At 41.8% G+C, this 21,645-nt stretch overlaps 1 protein-coding gene across 1 annotated transcript in view; it reads right to left on the reverse strand.

The window, feature by feature from the left end:
• The window catches only part of adgrl3.1 (adhesion G protein-coupled receptor L3.1), a 122,116-nt gene that overhangs the window by 52,134 nt on the left and 48,337 nt on the right, over positions 1-21,645 (reverse strand). The window contains exons 6-8 of the mRNA XM_034687696.1: positions 19,506-19,615; positions 12,083-12,097; positions 10,141-10,929 (exon numbers count right to left, since the gene is read on the reverse strand). Of these exons, the coding sequence (XP_034543587.1) occupies positions 10,141-10,929; positions 12,083-12,097; positions 19,506-19,615 (914 nt within the window). The remainder of the gene's footprint in view (positions 1-10,140; positions 10,930-12,082; positions 12,098-19,505; positions 19,616-21,645) is intronic.

Genomic DNA, 21,645 nt, shown 5'->3' on the forward strand with positions numbered 1-21,645 from the left:
GTAAGGAGACCTCTACATACTTTTCCTACTCAATTTTACTGTCGGTAATGTTAGGAAGTAAACTGTTGTGTTTTTTCACAAAATGTCTTAGAAGCTGGAAAGAAGAAGATGCGCAGCAGTTCTGCAAAAGTTTGGTTGATTTTGAGAGATAGCCCAAGCATTAGTGTTTCCAAAAATGAAAATGAAGCTTCAATTCATAGATTCCTGTTTCTCAGCTTGAGATAAATCATACATCATTGCATTATCTAATCTAATGATAATGAATATATTTTTTTCATTCTAACTGTCCCTCTGTTTAGAAAATAGTACTATTTCACATGAGTACTATATGATGGAGTGATATTGTTTATGACAATGAAGCTGATGTGTCACAGCTGTCACGTATTCACTTATCACACTTTGATCTATGGACATCATTACCATGTTCTAGACTACAGACTATAAAAACATGGACAGCACAACAGCTCCCCAGATCGAAGCCAAAACTTTTAGAGCTTCCTCTGGTGACTAACTGCAGTAAAGTTGTCATCTTTATTATAACAGAGGGAAAATTATGGCGTTATAACAGTGACAAAACTATCGCGCGAGCAGATGAGATTCTCGCACGAGGAGAAGTGTAACCCGAGCGCAAATCAAAGAGACCCATGCAGAAAAGTTGTCCTTGTGAGCGCAAACACATCACTCGCGTGCAACATTTCTCTACTCGAGAGCAAATTTTCAGCCTGTGAGAGGAAAACTACCTTCAGAGCACGTGCAGAACTGAACTGAGCGCTCACAGATTTAATCTGCGCGCGCGGGTGTTTCCCCTGCGCGCTGTGTCTCTCCTGCTCGCAGGTCACAGAGCTGCTCGCGCTCGAGTATATTTTAGTTTTGTCAGTCGGGGGGCGGGCACAGTGGGCGGGCACAGTCACAATGGTGTCTGGGTGTGATTGGCTGAGTCCCTGTGTTTTCTGATTGGGCCTTTTTTTTCACCTTGTTATTTATTGTTCGTCTCATGCCCATAGACTGTATAAAATACACATTATAGGATTATATATAATATATATATATTTAGGATTTCACCTGTACCCCCATTTATTGGGGCATCACCTGATGGATATGTGTCCTGCAGCTGCTGTGGTTCCGATGTCCTAGAAATAAAGTGCGCATTCTGTGCCAAGGACCTCACTTTAAATGAGGCAGCTCACTGTGTTGCAAATTTTTGCCTTGCAAAATAGGAGCAAGGAAACATTACACTGAAGAAGGACCATGCATACTATTACCAAGTGCAAATGTAGCTATTTGTTAGTGACAAACCATATTGTGACTTTATCCTCTGGACTGAAAAGGAAAGCACTTCACCTTTTGTGGAACCCGTGACACCAGATGTGGCCTTTTTGAGAAGGAAATGGAATTTGCTATAAGACTTTTTCAAGAAATGTAGAATTCCAGAGCTGCTTGCAAAGTATTTTTGTGCCCCAAAACCAGCACTCACTAGTAATAGTCAACAGTGGTGCTACTGTCGTGAGTCTGAAGTTGGGAACATGTTGTCTGTGCATCAGGTTTATGTGAAGTACAAAGTTTCACCAAACCTGTCTTCTTGTGAAGGGAATTCCAAAACACTAGATATGTCCCTCCTGCAGAAAAGTCATTCATGCACAAAAAACTGCATTTCTAGTCAGTAGTGATGGCCTTATATTAAACTTATAGTTGGTGGTTATAAACTGGTAACACATCAGTTTCTCATAAAGAAATCACATAAGTGAAAGAAACAGAGACAAACAGGTTTGTTAATGGTTGTCTATGATTTATTTACAGTTATTTCAAAATACCCACACTTCTTTTTTAAATGTATATTGATGTGTACAGTGGCCACCACTTACCTACTCTGGTTTAATGTCACACATTAAAAGCTTGGAATAAGTGGGCGAATCAATGGCAAAATTATCGGCAAGAAAGTCAAAAGACAAGTTCATTCTGAGCTTAATTAACGTAAGCATATACTGCTGAAATGATGTCAGGTCTGACTTATGTTTCAGAAAAGGAGCTACAAAATTAAAAAGTGTTATCAGGACTGAAAAGGTTGGTAAACCAGTAAGAATGTTAACATTTTAAGCATTGTTTTTGAGACTCATTTCATTTAGTCCAATTCTATTCATTATTTTCTTTTAACAACATATATAGCAGTGCATTGAGGCTCATTGAGGGCCGATTTTTCTGGAGATTCTCCTGCAAGACTCTCCACTCCAGCAGGAGTAGTACTGCTTTCCTCAGGACAGTCTATGAGAGGGCTATCTGCTGCTGCCCATGATTTCCTTGCCTGCTCAATTCTTTGGAGTTTGCTCTTCTGCCTTCTGTTGAACACATCCAGCTGCCTTCTCCTTCTTCTCTTCTCTTCTCTGGGGATGGCACATGTTTAAAGATTGATGGCACGTAGTCCGGTTGCATAGGGTTATCATCCTTTTTTCCTAAACAAAAGCACATTTATTTAAGTTACAGGTTTAATGAATGCATTAAATCAGACTCCTATCAACAAAATCTTTAATCGATCACATAATATTCCCTTTCTCCCTATAAATGCAGTAACTTACAGCATTCTAGCATGTGAGCAATCATTTTATTTCCCTTATGTTTTTTCTGTTTTCTCGTAGTTGAGTGAGCAACACGTATTTAGCTTCCGTGTTTTAGCTTGTTAGCCCTGCAAAATCAGTCATAACACATGGGATCAAAAACAGTATCCGATTACAGCATCACAAATATGTACATATATCTGTGGGTGTGGGCTGAACAATACGTAAAGGCATACTATTGGACTCACATTTTCACCTTTTACTGATGTTTAAATACCAAAATCACGGTGTCACGCTACACCATCAAACACCACAAGGAGAATATCCTCATTTATTCTATGAATGTTAATCAGCATCCAAACAAAGGTCTAAGTTATAGAACACCACAGTGCGATATACACAAAGAAGTCTAGCTAATGCTAAGCTAACAATGTAACAGAGACACTTACCTTCATAGTTGTGGTCCAAACTGTGGATGACGGAGTTTTGTCCAGGTTCCAGCTCTGGGGGTACTAAAGAGGAAAGTGTCTCCACTGTAGAGAATTGCATTTGAGGCTGTCGATCTTGGAAGATTAGCCATGGAGCTCGTTAATAGCAGCTACTCATGTCCATGTCGCATGAGACGAACAATAAATAACAAGGTGAAAAAAAAGGCCCAATCAGAAAACACAGGGACTCAGCCAATCACACCCAGACACCATTGTGACTGTGCCCGCCCACTGTGCCCGCCCCCCGACTGACAAAACTAAAATATACTCGAGCGCGAGCAGCTCTGTGACCTGCGAGCAGGAGAGACACAGCGCGCAGGGGAAACACCCGCGCGCGCAGATTAAATCTGTGAGCGCTCAGTTCAGTTCTGCACGTGCTCTGAAGGTAGTTTTCCTCTCACAGGCTGAAAATTTGCTCTCGAGTAGAGAAATGTTGCACGCGAGTGATGTGTTTGCGCTCACAAGGACAACTTTTCTGCATGGGTCTCTTTGATTTGCGCTCGGGTTACACTTCTCCTCGTGCGAGAATCTCATCTGCTCGCGCGATAGTTTTGTCACTGTTATAACGCCATAGAAAATGGGTCAAACTCAAAAATCTAAATACTTGTCAAATACATTTTCCTGAAACATCTTTTTTGTCATGACTGTTGTATTTTATCATGTTATTTAAGAGGTAATGTGGAGCCATGACTGGCAGCTCTGCATTGTTCTTTACCAGATTAGCAAGTGTAGAGAAGAAACATGTGACCAATACTAACGGCCAAATTCCACCAGATCCATGTCCGGTCTGTCTCCAATCTGTCACGGTACCGGAGCTGGTTTCTATTCTATTACATTTTTTAACTCCCACTGGGTCCGCTCTTTTGCGTTCCAGCTGCGTCTCTGATCCGGCAAGTCGGAACGCAACAGATCAGCTATGCAAGACTTCTATTTTTGCCAGATGCTGGAGCATGATGCATCAATATGCACTGAGCAGATGGAGCTGGACAGGATATCAGGCACAAAAATTGAAGCATCCGGTTAATTTTCAGAATAAAATACTCGGTGTTATCGTTAGATCGTTTTTAACTTAACTCTGACAACAAAATGTCATTTTGAGTAGAGGCAGGTCTGGAGTCAACCGGTCAGAGGTTTTCAGAGGACCATAAAGACAACATGGATGAGGAGTGGAGGAGGAGAATCTTTGATTCAGTGATTGCCACGGGAAAACCTCTGTCACATGACTCCAGCTGTCCGCTGGTCCTGCTGCGTGCTGCGTTCCAAAAATGCAACCGATGGGTGTTGACAGACGAGAGAGCACGGAGCCAGACCGGAAACAGATCTGGTAGAGTTCCCGTGTAACACATGAGCCATTGAATTTTCCAAAGTATGTGTGTTCACCTCACATCAACATGGGAACAAGTCTGCTGTGGACTTCACCAACCTGAGGGACCATTCAGTGGTATTTTGTTAAGTTAAATGTTTGCAATGATTAGCAGAATGGATGTGACATCACTACCTTGTCTCCACTGGCCAGATTGCATCCGGGCATGCACTGGCCTTAAAATAGGCATGGAAGGCGGAGTTTTGGCTTCATTTTTTCCATGGGAGGAGATGGAGGTTTGTCGTCCATATTAACACAGTCAAAAACGCAAAGCAGAAGTTGTGGTCTTACCTTATCAAGTACAACAAGTTTGCAGGTTTTGAAGATGTTTGACAGTATTACAAATAGTCACTGTACGTCATTCTTACAAAACACTTGTAACCAGAAGTGAAAACTGTTCCTTTGTCTCCCTGAGATGAACCTTTTTAACACTGTCTATATTTGACAGAACAAAAGTACCTTCAGGGTTGTGCGGGAAACTTTTACAATTACCTTTCCTGTTATACTAATTTCAGCGTGTTGGCTCGCTCCTGTAGGATATGCAATCATATTATCTCACCTGAACTTAAGAAATTAAGTAGATGATCACCTTAAAGGGCTAAAGTGGGACAGCACTAAGAGATGAATGTATTAAAGCATGGGAAAATATTCTCCATAGGACTAAGAACAAAAAGTACAGAGAAGTGTAGTAGCAGGAGAAAATGAGAAAGACATGAACAGGGAGAAAATAAGGGTGAAAACGAGATGGGAAAGTCAGTTTGTACTATTCAGTTCTACTCCTGTTTGCCCCTCCCTCCCCAAAGATGCAGATAACATGAATAATTTTGCGACTTTGTTGGGAAAACTTTTTAAAGTGTGGCAAGGCAGACTGGAGGTTATAAATTATTCAAATGTTTCATCGGAGCCATGCCGCTTGCGTAGGGGCAGGCCTCTATAATATGCATGTAAGAAGACATGATGAAACAACTCCATAAACAGTAGAGAGAGTGAGGGAGTGTTTGGGGAGCGTGGGGTGGGAGGAAAGGGTAATACAGAGACAAGTGACTTTGACTCCAACTCTGTGAAGGCATTCACACACCAGGCCTCTATAATATATACATCTAAGGACACTTGATGAAATAGCCTTTTGTGATGTGGGAAAAGAGCTGTGCGCAGAAAAGGAGGGCAGATTAGGCGGGAGATAAGGCTGGCAGGGAAAAACAAAATGTTAAAGAGAAAAGATATACGGGATAGGGAAGGGGAAATATTGAGATTCCTGTCATTGTGAGTGTTTGTGTGAGAGGCAGGGAGAAAAAGAATGGGTGTTTAACAGACAGAGAAGAAACACAAACCGACATGTGAGACAATAAATGTAAGGAGGCAGTTTGCTTTCTTCCTAAGTACCAAGGGAGGAGGAATATGCATTTCAAAAAGACCATTTTCTCCTGTGTGCTGCATCAATGCTGTGATGAAATACAGGGGAGTAATCCTTTATATTATCTGCTGGCCTAAGGTGAACTGAACCTTACTTTTGTTCTCCTCTTTCTCCTCTGTAATGCTCAAATTTCCCTGCTAAAAGAAAACCCTGATATGATTTATTGGGCTTGACAAGACATTTACAGATTTCAAAGCTGGGTTACCTTCAATATTTTAGTTTTTTAAATCCATTTATTTATGTTTCACTACAAACAGCAATGCCAGAACCTAGCCCAAAAAGTAATAATATACCAATGGCAATGCTAGGATTGGATTAGAGCATGATCAGATCAACATATGAAACTTTCTTGAAAAGTATTGATCTTGTTAAATCCAGCCCTACTGTTAATCAGCAGAGGATAGCATGAAGTATGCATGTGTCGGAGTTTGTCAAAGTAACATAAAGCATTCAAAAATGTGTAACTAAACAAAAGAATAAACTTTCAAACTGTCCAAGCTGTGACAGTGCAGCAGAGACCTCTTCTAAACCTTTCGCAGAGCTGCAGCTTTGTGAGCCAGTTGGAGAGACAAAACACGGTAATTGGTGCTTTTTTGTGTAGTACTCCAATTACACTAAAACCTCAGTGGCCCACCTCGGCCTTTTCCTAACTCCATGGCCCATTTCCTGTCTCATTTTTTTTGGCGTTTAAGAAGTCCATATGAGCTGAAACAAAAGCAGGGCGCGCATTGGGATACATCAGTAATGAGTGGAAACCCTTAGAATGGCCCCTTTCCTCAGCCTGTTTCCTGTACTGACTCAAGAAAGAGAACAAAAAGAAGCAGGGCTGGATAAGTTTGACCACAGTCAACTCACAGGATATGCTGCATATATTCAGAGTGATCCTACGCAGAAAGGCACCTGTCTCAACAAGTGATAGAGGGATAAAGAGGGGAATAAGCGTCCAACTACAACAAAAATTACAAACTTGACTGGATCGACTTTTTTTCCCAGAGAATGAGAAAATCATGCAGTTAAGGGAGTTAATTTATTCCTTGTCTTCATTGAGTGAGGGAGCGCAGCGAGGAGGAGAGTAAAGGAGTGGGGCAGCATTGATTGTATGTATTTATCTCCTGCTGGTCAGCAGTCTGGCTTGTTGCTGTGCACTGGAGGTCATTCTCCACATTGAATCCCCATTGATCTCCTCTTTAGAGCCTCCTGAGACACCCAGAGCTCTATTATGAGAGTGATCACACTCTGGAGCGGACACCAATAAACACGTATGCACGCTCATGAATAGAGAAACACAAACTCATACTGTAACTACATTAGCACTTTACAACGCAGGGCAGGCACCACGTTATGCATGCATGATCATACATACTCACTTTTTTATTTTTTTTCACAGCATGGCCTCCTATCACTCAAACACACAAACACACACGCACGCACACGCACACTCTGATCGGTAGAAACTAAGTTTCTCGCTGCCTCTCTCCATAATTCCTTGTACTGCGTTTCTAACTGCGTGTAAGAGCATGCATTAATTCAGACATCATTTAATAAGACACGCAGCCAGACTGCCTTGACCACTCCATAGAAAGGTGCTGAAAGGCAATTAGGTTGGGCAAATAGCCCTTCAGGCTCCAGGGGCCTAAGCCTTTCCAGCCAGCGGGGAAAGGGGGCGGACTCTAAAGCAGAAATTATACTTTTACTTTGAATTTTTTAAATCTATTGTTCGAATTGAGTCCTGAACTTGAGGAATTATGAATAACACACTCATACTGTATTTCTGGTTGACGATCAAAACAATGATCTTAGAGCTCTTCATTTCACTGTGCAGTTGTTTTCATTGCTTTCTGTTCCTTGTTTTCTCAACATTATTGAACATAACGTAAACCTCTTTAAAGGGGACATATCATGCTTTTTTCATCAATATATATTGGTTTAAGAGGTCCCAAAAACATGTCTTTAAAGTTTATGCTCAAAAAAACACTTTGAAATCAGATTTTGGCATGCCTGAAAAGTCCCCTTCTTCATTCCTCATCAGAACACTCTGTTTTCCCTCTGACCACGCCCCCTCCGGAAGTGGATGTGCCTCGGCTCTCCAGCACGTTGATCTAATGTTTACATGTTGGCTGAATATACACGGCTGCTCAGAGATCGCGTTACTTCAACCCTCTGAATCTGATCCTGATGGAGAGGCGCCTGTAGCAGGACCTTTCTGAACGATTGGTCACAGATTTAGTGTTTCTTGTTGTTTTATTTGTCAGTATGTAGACGTGTGTCTTGGTACACAGCTACGAACATGTAGCTATGTGGCTATGCTAACTAGCGCTAGCACTTATCCATGATAAATAAAAATCATCCACTAGATCTTCAAATCTGCAGACGTGGGGAGTAAAACCGACCTCTGCCAGAAAGGCAGCAGGACCTTTTATGAAGGATTGGTCACAGATTTAGTGTTTCTTGTTGTTTTATTTGTCAGTATGTCGACGTGTGTCATGGTACACAGCTACAGCTACAGCTACAGATACAGCTACAGCTACAGCTATGAACATATAGCTATGTGGCTATGGTAATTAGCGCTAGCACCTATCCATGATAAATAAAAATCATCCACTAGATCTTCAAATCTGCAGACCTGGGGAGTAAAACCGACCTCTGCCAGAAAGGCAGCAGGACCTTTCTGAACCATTGGTCACAGATTTAGTGTTTCTTGTTGTTTTATTTGTCAGTATGTCGACGTGTGTCTTGGTACACAGCTACAGCTACAGCTATGAACATGTAGCTATGTGGCTATGCTAACTAGCGCTAGCACTTATCCATGACAAATAAAAATCATCCACTAGATCTTCAAATCTGCAGACGTGGGGAGTAAAACCGACCTTTGTGTTTATTAAGACAGCCTACAACTAGCATGCCTCCCTCCTAAGCTCCTTGTTAGCACACATTTGTGCAGGTAATGAAAAACGGGGGAGGGATTCAGTATTATTTTATACAGTCTATGGGCTGAACAAGCTCCGAGCTCTGACTCCGTGACAGACCGGATATTGTTGTTACGTAACAAAAACACGGAAGTCTGAAACGGCTCGTTTCACACACATTTACAGAAAGGTGGAGAAATCAGAACAGGGGCAGAATGGTTTTTTTTCATTCTCGGGGGGTTTGTAGACATGCCAGGGACACATATTTCAGGTAAAGAACCATTAAAAAGTCAATTTTGCATGATATGTCACCTTTAAAGTTAGAAGCCAAAGTAAAGGTTTTAATGAATTAATGAAATGTCAAAACATTATTGTTTGTCCATTATAGGTTAATTTAATTGAGTCAACCTTCACGCTGGATTGATGAGCTCTCTGATCTGTGATAAAATTTGGTCAGACATCTCAGATAACAAGATACAGAGTGGATTTTTCTGACCAAACCTCAATCTTCCTTTTCTTAATTCAATGTGTGATTTAATTTAAACTTCCTTCAGGTTTCTTTTGTGTGTTAGCAGAAATATGTAAGGGCCTACATTTCCTGATCTGAGGCAGCCTTGTATGAACAGATCAGCAACAAAAAATAAAGGGATGAGTAAAATACAGGGTGAAGTGTCTTAGATTGTCATAATAGCCCTTTGTGAAAGCGATATCAGTTCCCTCTCCCCTTCAGACACTCCCGGCTTCATTCTCGAGGAATGCATTATGATTCCTTAAGAAGCAAGGGAAACCAAAGAAAAGGTGGGCAAAGGGGTATTCAAGCCAGACACAGTGACAGTATGTAAGGCTCAACATACTGCAACATCGTTAGAGATATTCTTCTGTAGATAGAGATCAAGGTAAACTTTATGGTGTCTTTGGAAGTAACTCTTTGGTTAAATAAAGGATAAAAATAAAAGCAACTGTGAAGAAATCTACAAATAAAACAACACGGGCAGATCCAGAACAAAGTTTGTCTGTTTGTACGTCTTAAAACATGCAGATTTGATGGGTGTGGTGTTGAGAGAACAGTCATAATTGAGAATGGTGACAGCACAGATGGTGATTTTCTTTTTCTTCCTTTTTAAGTCATTTTGCAAAATTAATTATTTGAAGGAGATTAGCGGCTGTAAGTATTCCTTATGTCACAACAAAAAAAAAGCATTTATCATAATGAATATTAAAATGAATGAATATTAAAAGCACTACAAATATGCCAAGGTATTTCATGTGAAGATTAAAAGAATCCCATCACAGCTTGTCTCATTAATTTGATAGGCAAAGGGACCCAAACCTGCATCTTTTCCCTTGTTCTTACATAGTCAAACACCACCAAAAGGAGGAAGTTAAGGACAGCAGTAAAAGGAGAAAGGGTGGGGCTTACCGTTGTTGCCGAAGTCCAGCGAGTACTTGACCACATGGTAGTTATTCCACACGTACAGCAGGTTGTCTCTGGGGTTGTAATCCACTGCAGCGATGTACTGGTAGGAATTAGGGAACGGTATGTTGACTGTCACCTCCTTGCTCTTATCTGTGTTGTACATATAGTCGATTTTGTTCCCCGTCCCTTCATTGTCATCGTCTTCGTAAACGGTTTTGACTACATACAGGACTCCACAGATCATGAAAGCATTGGAGGCCGAGCGTTTGTCGTAGCTCGTGTCCCATGAACCTTCGATGCGCAGGGTGTACGGGTTGAGCTGGCTCACAACGATGCGCCCGTTGTTCTGCTCTGTTGCATAGATCACCCACAGTCCATTCTCGTCCACTGCAAGATCAATGTCCGATTTGCCCCCCCAGCGGTATGGAGAGGTGTCGTGGTAGTTTGCGTTGGCGATAATAGCCTCGCCGCTCTTGATGCGAGTGCGCAGGTCAAACTTGACGATGTTGCGAGTACGCTCTTTGTTGAAGAAAAGCGCACCATCATAGACGACAAAACCAGTCCCATCTACACGATGCGGGAGTTTGTAGGTGGTGGTGGGACGCCCTGCGATGAAGTCCTCCTTGGATGAGTACTCTGTCAGGGTGTCTGTGCGATACGGCGTCCAGGGCATGTAGTAGATCTTATCTGAGGCCTGCAGTGGGTCTTTGCACCAAGCACCTGACTGGTGATCCGACTCAAAGAGGTGCTCACTTTGGTAGACCCCTCGCAGAATGCCAGGGCACAGAAATACTGAGGAACAAACGGCACAATTTTCACATTAGATATATTTAAATGCAGTCACTGTAAAATGTCAGCCATTCTTTCTAGATTTGCTGACAGTGCCTGTGAGATGTTTGCCTCTTTTCATAAATGTTACACTGTGTTTTAACTTAACCTTAACCGCCAGTGAGTGACGATGACATGATAGGCTTACTGTGTTGTGATTTGAATGTTGTATAGTCGCTGTCATTCTGGAGCACAGCAACAGCATGCCTCCTATTCAACAGATAATACCCAGCTCTCATTGCTATGAGGAAAAAGAGAAAATGGCACATTTTGTTCTACTTCCCTCCTTCCCTCTATTCCCATTCCTCCCTCCCGTCCTCCCTCCCTGGCTCCTCATTAGTCTCATAGCTCTTTCTTCTCTTCTCTCCCTTTCTATCTCTGTCAGGAACGGGCGGCTGCAGAACTGAACACGTCTTTTATCGCCTGCTGTTTCTGCAATTGTTACGATAATTCATTCCCCACTCCGCGCTTGGTATTCCCATTTTGGAATACTGGGGTCACTTTTTATGAGTGATGTGGGATATGTAGTAAATTCTGGGAAGTCGGTGCGACCAGTCATGGGGACCTTTGTAATTTAACTGGAATGTCACACACACACACACGTACACACACACACTCACACACACAGATGTTCACATAGAGAGACAGGCCAGATGTGCATTGTGGTTTCCCCATTCTCCTTAATAATACAATTCCAGACGTGACAGAAAGGGCTGGGTGTATTGATTTAATTTTCATTGACTATTCAAAGCGCAGGCATAATTTTCCTATCATAGGAAAGCATTTGAAATAATAAATGTCAATGTAACTCTCTTTTCATTGGCTCATCATAAAAATGTGCTCGACCCAGGGAGAGTTTGTTAAGTGACATTCTACATGATAATATGGAATATTATGGGCCTGGAGTGTGTCTAATGAGAACCAGTGTTTCGAAATTGCCTCTATAGGCTGGGATCAAGCTGTCTTAAAAATAGCAGCAGCGACTTTGAAAGAGATGTCATTCTGCCATGAGGTACAAAACGCTTCAGGCACCGGCATCAAATAAGTGACACCCAACCCCCGGGTTTTGAGCATGCGTGCATTTGTGAATGAGGCCGTGCTTGTTTTACAGACTTACCTTTCTGTTCGACTTCTGCGTGAGCCATAGGCGAAAGATTTGAGGGAGGAGAAGAAGAAAAAAGAGAGACAGAGACAAGAGACAAAAATAGATTAATGATGCAATAATAAGGAAACCATGATAATACAATCTCAGATCACCATAATCGTTCTCATATTTCATTCTAACCTTGTGAGAGCGCCAGGATGCTCTCTATGTGTGATTGGTAATAACATTACGTAAGCGTCTGTGGAGACTACTCTGCAAAAGGGAGGCTATCTGACAGTAATGCATCTCACATATGTCATACACTCACACACACACATACATGAGGGGAACAGACACACACGTGCCAAGCAGACACTGAGAGAGAAGGAGAGAGAGCAACCACACAAAAATGTGACGACATGGAAATACAGGCACACGTTCAAAGTATCTATTGTGGGTCCTTGTCCCGACAAAACACAGCGATACAATATGACCTGAGATAATAAGCTCTTTAATATATGCTAATAGCAACACATGAATGAAAACAAGAAAATTTATTTGATTACCAGGATTGCGTTTCAGTGGACCAGCCAAAAGCACCACATTAACATGCTTTCTGAAGCACAGTGGGGGAGCAACAAATGCTTTGTGTGTGTCACCTACTCTGTGTGACTCTGTGTATGAGTGCGCAATCATCTGTGTGGAGGTGGGAGCACAATGAATGCACTGGGTTTGCCTCAACCCTAACACCAATTCCCTGTCTATTATATTCAAAGCTTTATCCACCGAGCTTTCGACGGAGGGTGGTACATGTTGCCCCACGATGAAATGTGCACACTTGCTTGGAGCCTCTTAAACATATGAATTCCATTCCACTGTGCTCCCAAGGGGACTGAGTGGAATGTGAACACGGCAGAAACCTAATCCTGCAGGCGGTGCTCTTGTGTCTTTTGAGACCGTTAGAGACCTGCTGAATGGAACTGGTCCCTTGAGACGAGAAACAAGGAGAGGAGAGAGAGGATGAGAGAAGGAGAGAGGAGAGGATGGGAGGGGAGGGGAGGAGATAGGAGGAGATAGGAGGAAATAGCAGAAGAAAGGAGAAGACTGGAGGAATGAGGAAAGGAAAGAGGAGAAAATAGGAGGACAGAGGAAAGGAGAGGAGAAAAGAGGATAAAAGAGGAGAAGAGAGGAAGAAAGAGGAGAAAGGAGGAAAGAGGAGAAAAGAGGAGAAGGGAGAAAATAGGAGGAAATTGTAGAAAAGAGGAGAGAGGAGAAAAGAGGACAAGAGAGGAAGGAAAAGGAGAAAAAAGGAGGACAGAAGAGAAAAGAGAAGAGAGGAGAAAAGAGAAAATAGGAGGAAAGAGTAGAAAAGAGGAGAGAGGAGAAAAGAGGAGAAGAGAGGAGGAAAGATGAGAATATAGGAGCAAAGAGGAGGACAGAGGAGAGGAGAGGAGAGGAGAGGAGGAGGGAGGAGAGGAGAGGCGAGTGACTTCCAGATGCCACATGTATAGCCTGAGTGTACTCCATGTTGCACATTACATGCATAAATTCTTCAACACATTAAGGCAAAAACTCATCACAAGCCCCGAGATGTATACAAACACATGTGACACAGAGGCACACAGATGTACACACACACACATACTCACACACACAAACACAGGCAACCATTAAATCCTCTGCTCATGAAAAATGCATGGTAACTAGTGCGGCTTAGCACAACTCCCGATAAATAAGCAATCTCTGGAAGGAGATCGTGTTAAACCTAAAACAAGTGTGTATATACATGTGTGTGATAGTGTGTAAGTGTGTGTGTATGCTGAAGATATAAAATGGTTCACCACAAGGAAAGAAGCAGATCCCTTGTGAGAAAAGCTGGGAAAAGAAAGCAGATAGTGTGTCTGTGCAGCAGGGCGGTGTGCGTGATGGAACGACTGATATTGATGTAGCACACACACATACTGGCACTCACACGTTTAAACAATACAAAGAGACACATTGTGGTTGAGGAGACGAGGATTAATGACACCGAACAACAAGGACTTCACACCGCCTGAGCGTATTACAGAACCTCCTAGACACAAAGGAAAAACATGCAGGGTTCAAGGTTGCCGGCAGCTAATAGATTTAAAATGAAAAAGTGTGGCGGCAACAAGTGCACCGAATGGCACCCAAAATGTCAAACAAATGTCATTCAATTTGTGTTGCTGCTCGTTGTTTCACTAGATTAGCACATGCCTTCGTCGGTGACCTCATTGCAATACTTTTTCCTTGGCATCTCTATTTTTATTCTCCATGACGAGGGTAAGAAATGAAAGCTCTTCTCAAATCACAGTCATTCATCTTTCAGGATCCGCCGGGGTGGGTCGGTGAGATTTTTGTTCAAAGGTCTTCCCAAGGTTAGCTCAAGCATGCAAGATGATGAAATAGATGAGAAGTCTTTTTGAGCTACTGCTAGTTCAGCACAGAGGGTGGCTATAAGGAGAAGAGGAGGGGAAATATGGACTGTGACAAGTTGCCAGAAAATGTCCTTGTTTCCACGAAAAACGTCAACAAGAATGCGTCTCATCTCCATCTTTCCTCTGTGTTTTTCATAATTGAATCCTGCAGAGGTGCCCCGTGATTTTATCTATCTGCTATCTTTGACTGATCATTTGCAAAAGCACTTAGACTGCACCACTGAATAGTTAGTGGTGCAGCTAAAAAATACGGCTAATTTTTTCCTAGCAAGGCTTTGAATGAATATTAGAAAACAATAGCAGAAGAAAAACACTCACAGAAATGCTCTGTTGTGAAAATGTGTCGCCTGTCTGGTTTCACATTCATTAAAAATCATTTAAATATTCATTAATATCTGCGCTAGTATCTTCTCAATTTCTCTAAATTTCTTTAATCACATGAGTAGCTCTGACTCTGAACCTCGGATGCTTTATTCCCTCTCTCTTTCCATTTCTATTTCTCATACAGACGCAGTGTTAACCTGACTGTGCTGCAGTGTAAAGATAATTAGCATTTTTATTGAAAGCATATGGTTTATTAAGGAGGTATTCGTCTAGGAGGAAATTCGGTGTGTGTGTGTGCTCATAAGGGTGTGTTAAGAGTGTGTATAGGAAGGGCTTGGGCACGCTCCCGTGCATGCTTCTGCAGACGAGTGGCGACAGCAGCCTTACCACCATTATCTCTGATCTCCAATCAGCTCAGCCGGCTAAAGCCCAAGGTCATTTATGGACACAGACGTTAACTTCTTTCCCTCTACGTTATTCTATTCTTCCTCTAAATCCACTCATCCCTACCTGCCTCTCTCTCACGCTGTGCCTTTCTCCTCCTTCATTCCCTCCGATGCGTATTTTCACCACTTCCTACGACCACCTCCTCATGCTGTGTCTTTTTATCAGTTAATTCATTCTCTCTGTTCCTCGTCTGCTGGCCTCGTCTAACCTATTTCTCTCTATCTCCGCTTCAGCTGTCGCTCTCTCGCTCCCTCGCTCTGTCTCCGTCCTTCTGTCTCGTTGGTTCCCTTCCATCTTCCCCTCGCTCTCTCTCTCTCTCTCTGGGAAATGCAAAAAAAATCGTCTGCATATGTGCACACACAAGCACGCATATACAGTGAACTGTGCATGCACATACGGAGAGATACACAAACACACAAGGACATGATCCGAGCCGAGAGTCTCCACGGCAACACACACATACTTGTGCTGCTCCTCATGTTATCATGATGAAGTTATTCCAAGGGTCCAATCTGACAGAAGTCTTTAATTGGACAAACAAGAAGGTGATTTTATCTTTTAATTAGCTTTCCTACTGAGCCAAGTTCTTTGTCTAAAATTGACTACATGGGTATTGCATAACATATCACTGCTTTTCTGATTAACACACTAAATGTTGTAGTGGGCTAATTGCTTCATAACATCAGCATGAGAGCCTGGGTCTACTGCATCAAGATGTTCAAGTAGATAGACATAATTCAGCTACTTTTAATGGATGTCCATGACTGGAATAATGCAGATAATCATATATCTTTAGCTGCAGGAAAGCAGATTTGAGAGATTAAATTTATCTGTGTGTAAGAGCTGTCAGGGAGAGAGTACTTTATACTATTTCCTTCTAATGTATGGATATTTATAGTCCGCCTGCAGTGCAATGAGCAAGTATACACAGGTGGCTAATTACCGCCAAAGCTAGCTGGCTAGTTTGGCACATGACTGCCACACTCTCATACCACAGAGAGAGATGCAGAGTGAGAGGAAAAGCGAGAGAGAGCACTTGATTTTTAGCTCTGGAAAACAGCCAGAAACCTGCAGTGCAGGGAGGAGAGATGAAGAGCTGTGAAGGTATCGCAAGCCAAAACTCCTCAAGAAAAAAACGGGAAGGGAGGTGGAGGGGCAAAATTTTCCCTGAAAACTGAAGCATACATAATTTAATTACCTGGTTTACAACCCACTTTGCGATTTGTTTACAATATCTATGTGGTGGGGAAACATAACAGCGAGACATGGGCATCAAGGCTGGGGAAGAGAACATCATCGTTGTGAAGAGCTCAGCTCATTTTCCCTCCATGCAATCAGCTTCTGATTAGCAGAGGTGATGGCTCCGGGTCAGGTGGCTACACTCAACAACCGCTACCAATGCACTCAATGTCAAGGGACGACTACTTGAGTTATAGCAGTCCCTTGATGTTACAGCCATTTTAGCACACTAAAGCCAAATGTAAATGAGATGATTTGTTAAAGTTGTAGATTGTGAGTGTTTTAGGAATATGACAGTTTGAGTACACTGTCATATATTTCAGAAAACAAGCCTCCCTTATTGATTCGTCCTGATTTATGAAAACATTTTGGAGATATATCAACGCTTAATGTCTTACAAAATGTATCTTTCAGAGGAATGCAGCTGACAGCATTGATTTGCTATGTTGAAGCACACCAGCTTGATCGCAGCCGTCTGGATCGTTGGTCTGAATGCCGGTGGAGAGTAACTTATTCTAGGCTTCGTACATTATGGCATTTTAAAGAAATATATGACGGATGCCATAAGAGGGCGTAAAAGTCGAGGTATTCCCAGAGGTAACAATGAAAAATATGGATTCACGGTATCCTGGTCCAGCTTTATGAAACACTTTCTTTTTTTTTTACATTGTGCAACATTTCTCATGGCCAAACACACCCACAGGAGCCAGGTAGTGTATCACAGCGCTACCTGATCCAGCCTGAACACTTAGTCAGTACACGGAAGCTGCTAATGTACTGTCAGAGGCTCTCTCTCTCCTTCTCCATCTCTCTCTCCTTGCTCCATCTCTCCCTCTATGTCCCTCCCTCTGTTAGCTGAGCTCTCTAATGACTTTGGTTTCAGATGCTGTCTATTTTTTGCTGTGGGTGGAGGAGAAGGGGGGGTGGGGGGGGGGGCTGGAACGTTACCCTGACTGACCGATTGTTTATCAGATCAAATCGCAACTCATCTCCCTTCGCGCTAAGTTCTTCCTCAACTGCTGTTCTTCACAGTGATTCATCTGTGCAATACCTAGGGCCACCTTTTCAAGCTATAACAACAATTAGGGCAGGACATGCAGACAAGTTTCAAATGAATGGATGAGGCTAGAGTGAAAACACACACCCGGTTTTGATGCATGCAAGTGTGTGGTGTTTTTGTGCGTGCACGCGCACTTGGTGGGGCATTAAGCAGGTATCAGGTTGTGTTTCCATCTGCTCCAGAGAGGGCTCTGATAGTCCTATTATTTAATCTGCTGGTCATTCTAGACGCCAGGCAAGAGCTGTTTAGCCAGACATAATTGAATGCTTCAGTGTGAGAGATCACCTTGGCCGTCTGTATGGACCGTGGTGCCAAGGCTGAATTCTCAGACAACGTCAGACGAAGAATCTGAATGAGTATTTTTAGTATCTGTTGCACTTAAAGAGGAATTGTTGCATAATGAGAAAAAAATAAAATGAATCTGCTTTGACATCAGGCTTGTTTCTTTTACAATAAAGTAGAGAGACAGTGGAAAAAAACGTTCAATATTCAAGCTCAGTTTCCCCACATCCTTATACACATCCCCTTTGAAGAAAAGTGAATTTAACTTGAAACAATCGGGCATGTTTCCCATAACATTTCCCTTCATGTCCTTTTAAAACAAGCAAGTCTCAACCCAGTTGTTCATTGTTGATGGAATTGTTTTTTGCAGACATAAAATTTACAGACAAGACTTAATGTTTGTATGAAGATAGATTTTTTGGGGGGACGTCTCTAGAAAAAAAAATTCTATATTTTCTTTCAACTCAAATACATTTTCCTTTTCATGCTGCAGAGATGTTTGTGACGAACAAAACATGGCAACAATATGATTTTCAGCACATCAAGCGGACAAAAATTGACATGTTTTTATTTCACAACACCCACACTGCTTTGTGAATCCATGTTTTATGTGATCTTTAGAAAAAAAGACCACGTATCAAGGTCATGTAAGATGGAGTAGTAAAGATTCAGTTCAACTTTTATTTATAAAATAAAGTGTAATCTGCCAAGAAAGAGGAGCACACGATCTTCTGCAACTCCAGATAGTATTTTCAACATTATTCTTTTCCTCTCTCATTATATTTTAATCACATTTCATTATTTGCACATAGAATTTGTTTTCATTTTTCAAATAAGATACTTTCTCTAGTTTTGCTGTCTTCTGGTCAGGAATTTGATCCTGATATATGTCAAAAACATCAATTCATGCTTTTATGAAGACAGTTTTAAAGCCTCTTGTAAGATTAGAGCAACTGTTAAAAGTGTGAGGACTTAAAAAAACACTTCATTTAGACTGTTTTATAAAACAGAAAAAAGTTGTTCCACATAACATTTGCCTGCCCACAAACCCTGTTTGCTTGAATTTGGTGTGACATAAACATTACGGGCAATTACATTTTCCTAAATCCTCTAAGTCACAGCCCTGAACCCTTAAATATTTATTTTGCACTGAGCTGTAACCTAGATTTGTGAGGAAAACTATGCTGTTAAAAAAAACATTTCCCTGTTGTTGAGATATTTGTGCCTGTGTCCCGTGAAAGTTGTACCCCAGTGAATACAACCTCCCAAGTCTGTTATCACATTGTCAAAGGTCATATCACCATCTGTCATTGCTGGAGCCTGTCCCAACCCTTTTCTCTTTCTTCTTCACTTGGACTTTCCCAGCTATGAGTGGTGTCATTCAAACTGCTGTTTCTTTAAACCATCAGCATGAAAGAGTCTCTTCTTAATCTGATACTAGGAAACAATTAATTGACATCAAAATCTCCAAGCTCCTGTCAGGGGTTTTTAGCAGGCTATGAAACATACTGCAATTGATACTGATGTCCTTATATGGCCTACAAAAGCCAAGAAGAACCGCAGCAACAAGACTATTTCCAAACAGTTATTTTTAATTAAGGCATTAGGGGACATCTGTATAAATCTATTTAAAAAGGGTACTTACTGTATGGGACACACTCATATTGAACTTCCAGGTATTTGTATGTTCCAGGACAGGGGTCAGGGAAGACATCAGGTCCAGCCACCACTGCACATTGGGTACGGTTGTTGCATCTGCACGGGAAAGACACCGGCTGTTAGATGAACATCCTGACAAGCAGACATATGCGCAAAAATACCCACTGAATGATACATATGTGTCTCTGAAGGCCAGAGCACACAGAGCCTGACACATGTAATGTGATACACAGTGAGATGTATTACATCTACTCATATGATCAGCTATATTCACCTTGACCGAGGAGAGTCATCCGTGTTAAAGGACCCTTGGGATTGACAAAAGAGCAGACAATATGTGCTTACTAGTACACCTGGAGAGAATAATACACTAATGGAACTATTGAAACTAGTTGTATCAAGAGGCGGTACACAATGGCTACTGGAGAGATGTGAAGAAAAATAACACTTCTTTGTTTTTGTGCGTGCGGCAGAAAACCTTTGGCTTTCAGAGTATTTTGTCCCAGATTACATATAATTAATCTTAATTACCACGGGGGCTCACTGCTCTGACACACAAAAAGTAAGTAATTCTCACTCTTATTAACACAGGTCATGCACAGTCAGCACACTATGTATTTATTTACTTTGTGACCGTGAGGGTTTGTGTTCGCTTGTGTATAGATGTGAAGCTTTAAAGATACAGATACATATGTATGACATTTTTTTGTGGGTATTTGTAATTATCAAGATACAACCGGTCCTTAAAACCAACAATGATTTGTAGTGGGTTGAATGTAGCACATATATAATCATGATAGATGCATGTAATAACACAAAACGCTACTCCACGAGAAGTGAAGTGCCACTTTATCTCAGGGGTTTGAATACATTATTGAAATAAGGTGAATGAGAAATGTGCTCGTGAAATACAAAGATACACAGGGAGGAAAAAGAGCTGAAGATCCAGCTCTCTTCTAATCTGAATATTTTCTTTCAATTAGTACAACTACTCTGTCGCTCCCTCTCTCCCTCTCTGCACACCTGTCAAACAGGTGACATTTACATTAAAACTTTCAGATTCTCCCACTGAGATATTTTTAATGAGCACGCCAAACCCCTCAAGTCTTTTTCTTACAGTTTCATTCAAGAATTTGCATAATGAAATATGCATGAGAGCTAATTTAATTTTAGGTTTAATATTCACATAAAACACAGGGTACTAACGCAGGCTACAAGTTGCACTCCCTGTGACCTATATTGGTGTCTGTTGCTGACCGGTGCGTCTGTGCATGGTCAAGTGAGGGTTTTAAAACTCTTATATGGGGCAATGTCTGTCATATTCTAATAACAATACCCGCCAGTCGTCTCTCCTTTCTCCCTCCCTTCTTTTTTCTCGCCTCTGTGCTTTTTAATTTCTTGCCCCGGTGCTTTCATCATCGGTCACCTGTCATCAGTGCGAGTCGTGGACTTAGGGGGACGCAAACTGACACAGCGCCACAACTTTGCTCACAACACCCACCACTGGATGCCACTGGCTGGCCCACAGTGCTGAATCAGAGCCCCAAACCATCGTTTAATGACCCTGCAAATTTACAAGAAAAGAAGTCCCATCTAGTTCTTATGCCAGCACAGCACACAAGAAGATGCAGACAAGCGATTTAGATCCCCTTGTTTTACTCAAAACCAAGTGCAGTATTAATTATTTCCTCACACAAACCTGTTAACACCAAGAAATGGCTAATCCCAGAAGAGGAGGCTTGTGAAAAAAGTTAATCCAAGTGACAAAATATGATGCTTGTGAACTGGGCAGTGAAACCACATGACATCAAATAGTCATGGCACAAAGCTAACAGAATGAATAAGTAACGGAAACATAATACATAAAAAAAATTGGTGCAGGGAACAGGCCGGGCAGGGGAAAGAAAGATGCAAATTTATTAGAAGAGAACAAAAAGGAGAAAATGTAGGTTGTGCATTTGCTGTGGGGAATGTGTGTGTGTGTGTGTGTGTGTGTGTGTGTGTGTGTGTGTGTGTGTGTGTGTGTGTGTGTGTGTGTGTGTGTGTGTGTGTGTGTGTGTGTGTGTGTGTGTGTTCATTTCTACTTTATGATACACCAGAAATGCCTGAATCCAGGGGACTTTCAT

Source organism: Notolabrus celidotus, chromosome 7, assembly GCF_009762535.1.
Source record: "Notolabrus celidotus isolate fNotCel1 chromosome 7, fNotCel1.pri, whole genome shotgun sequence".
NCBI lineage: Eukaryota > Metazoa > Chordata > Actinopteri > Labriformes > Labridae > Notolabrus > Notolabrus celidotus.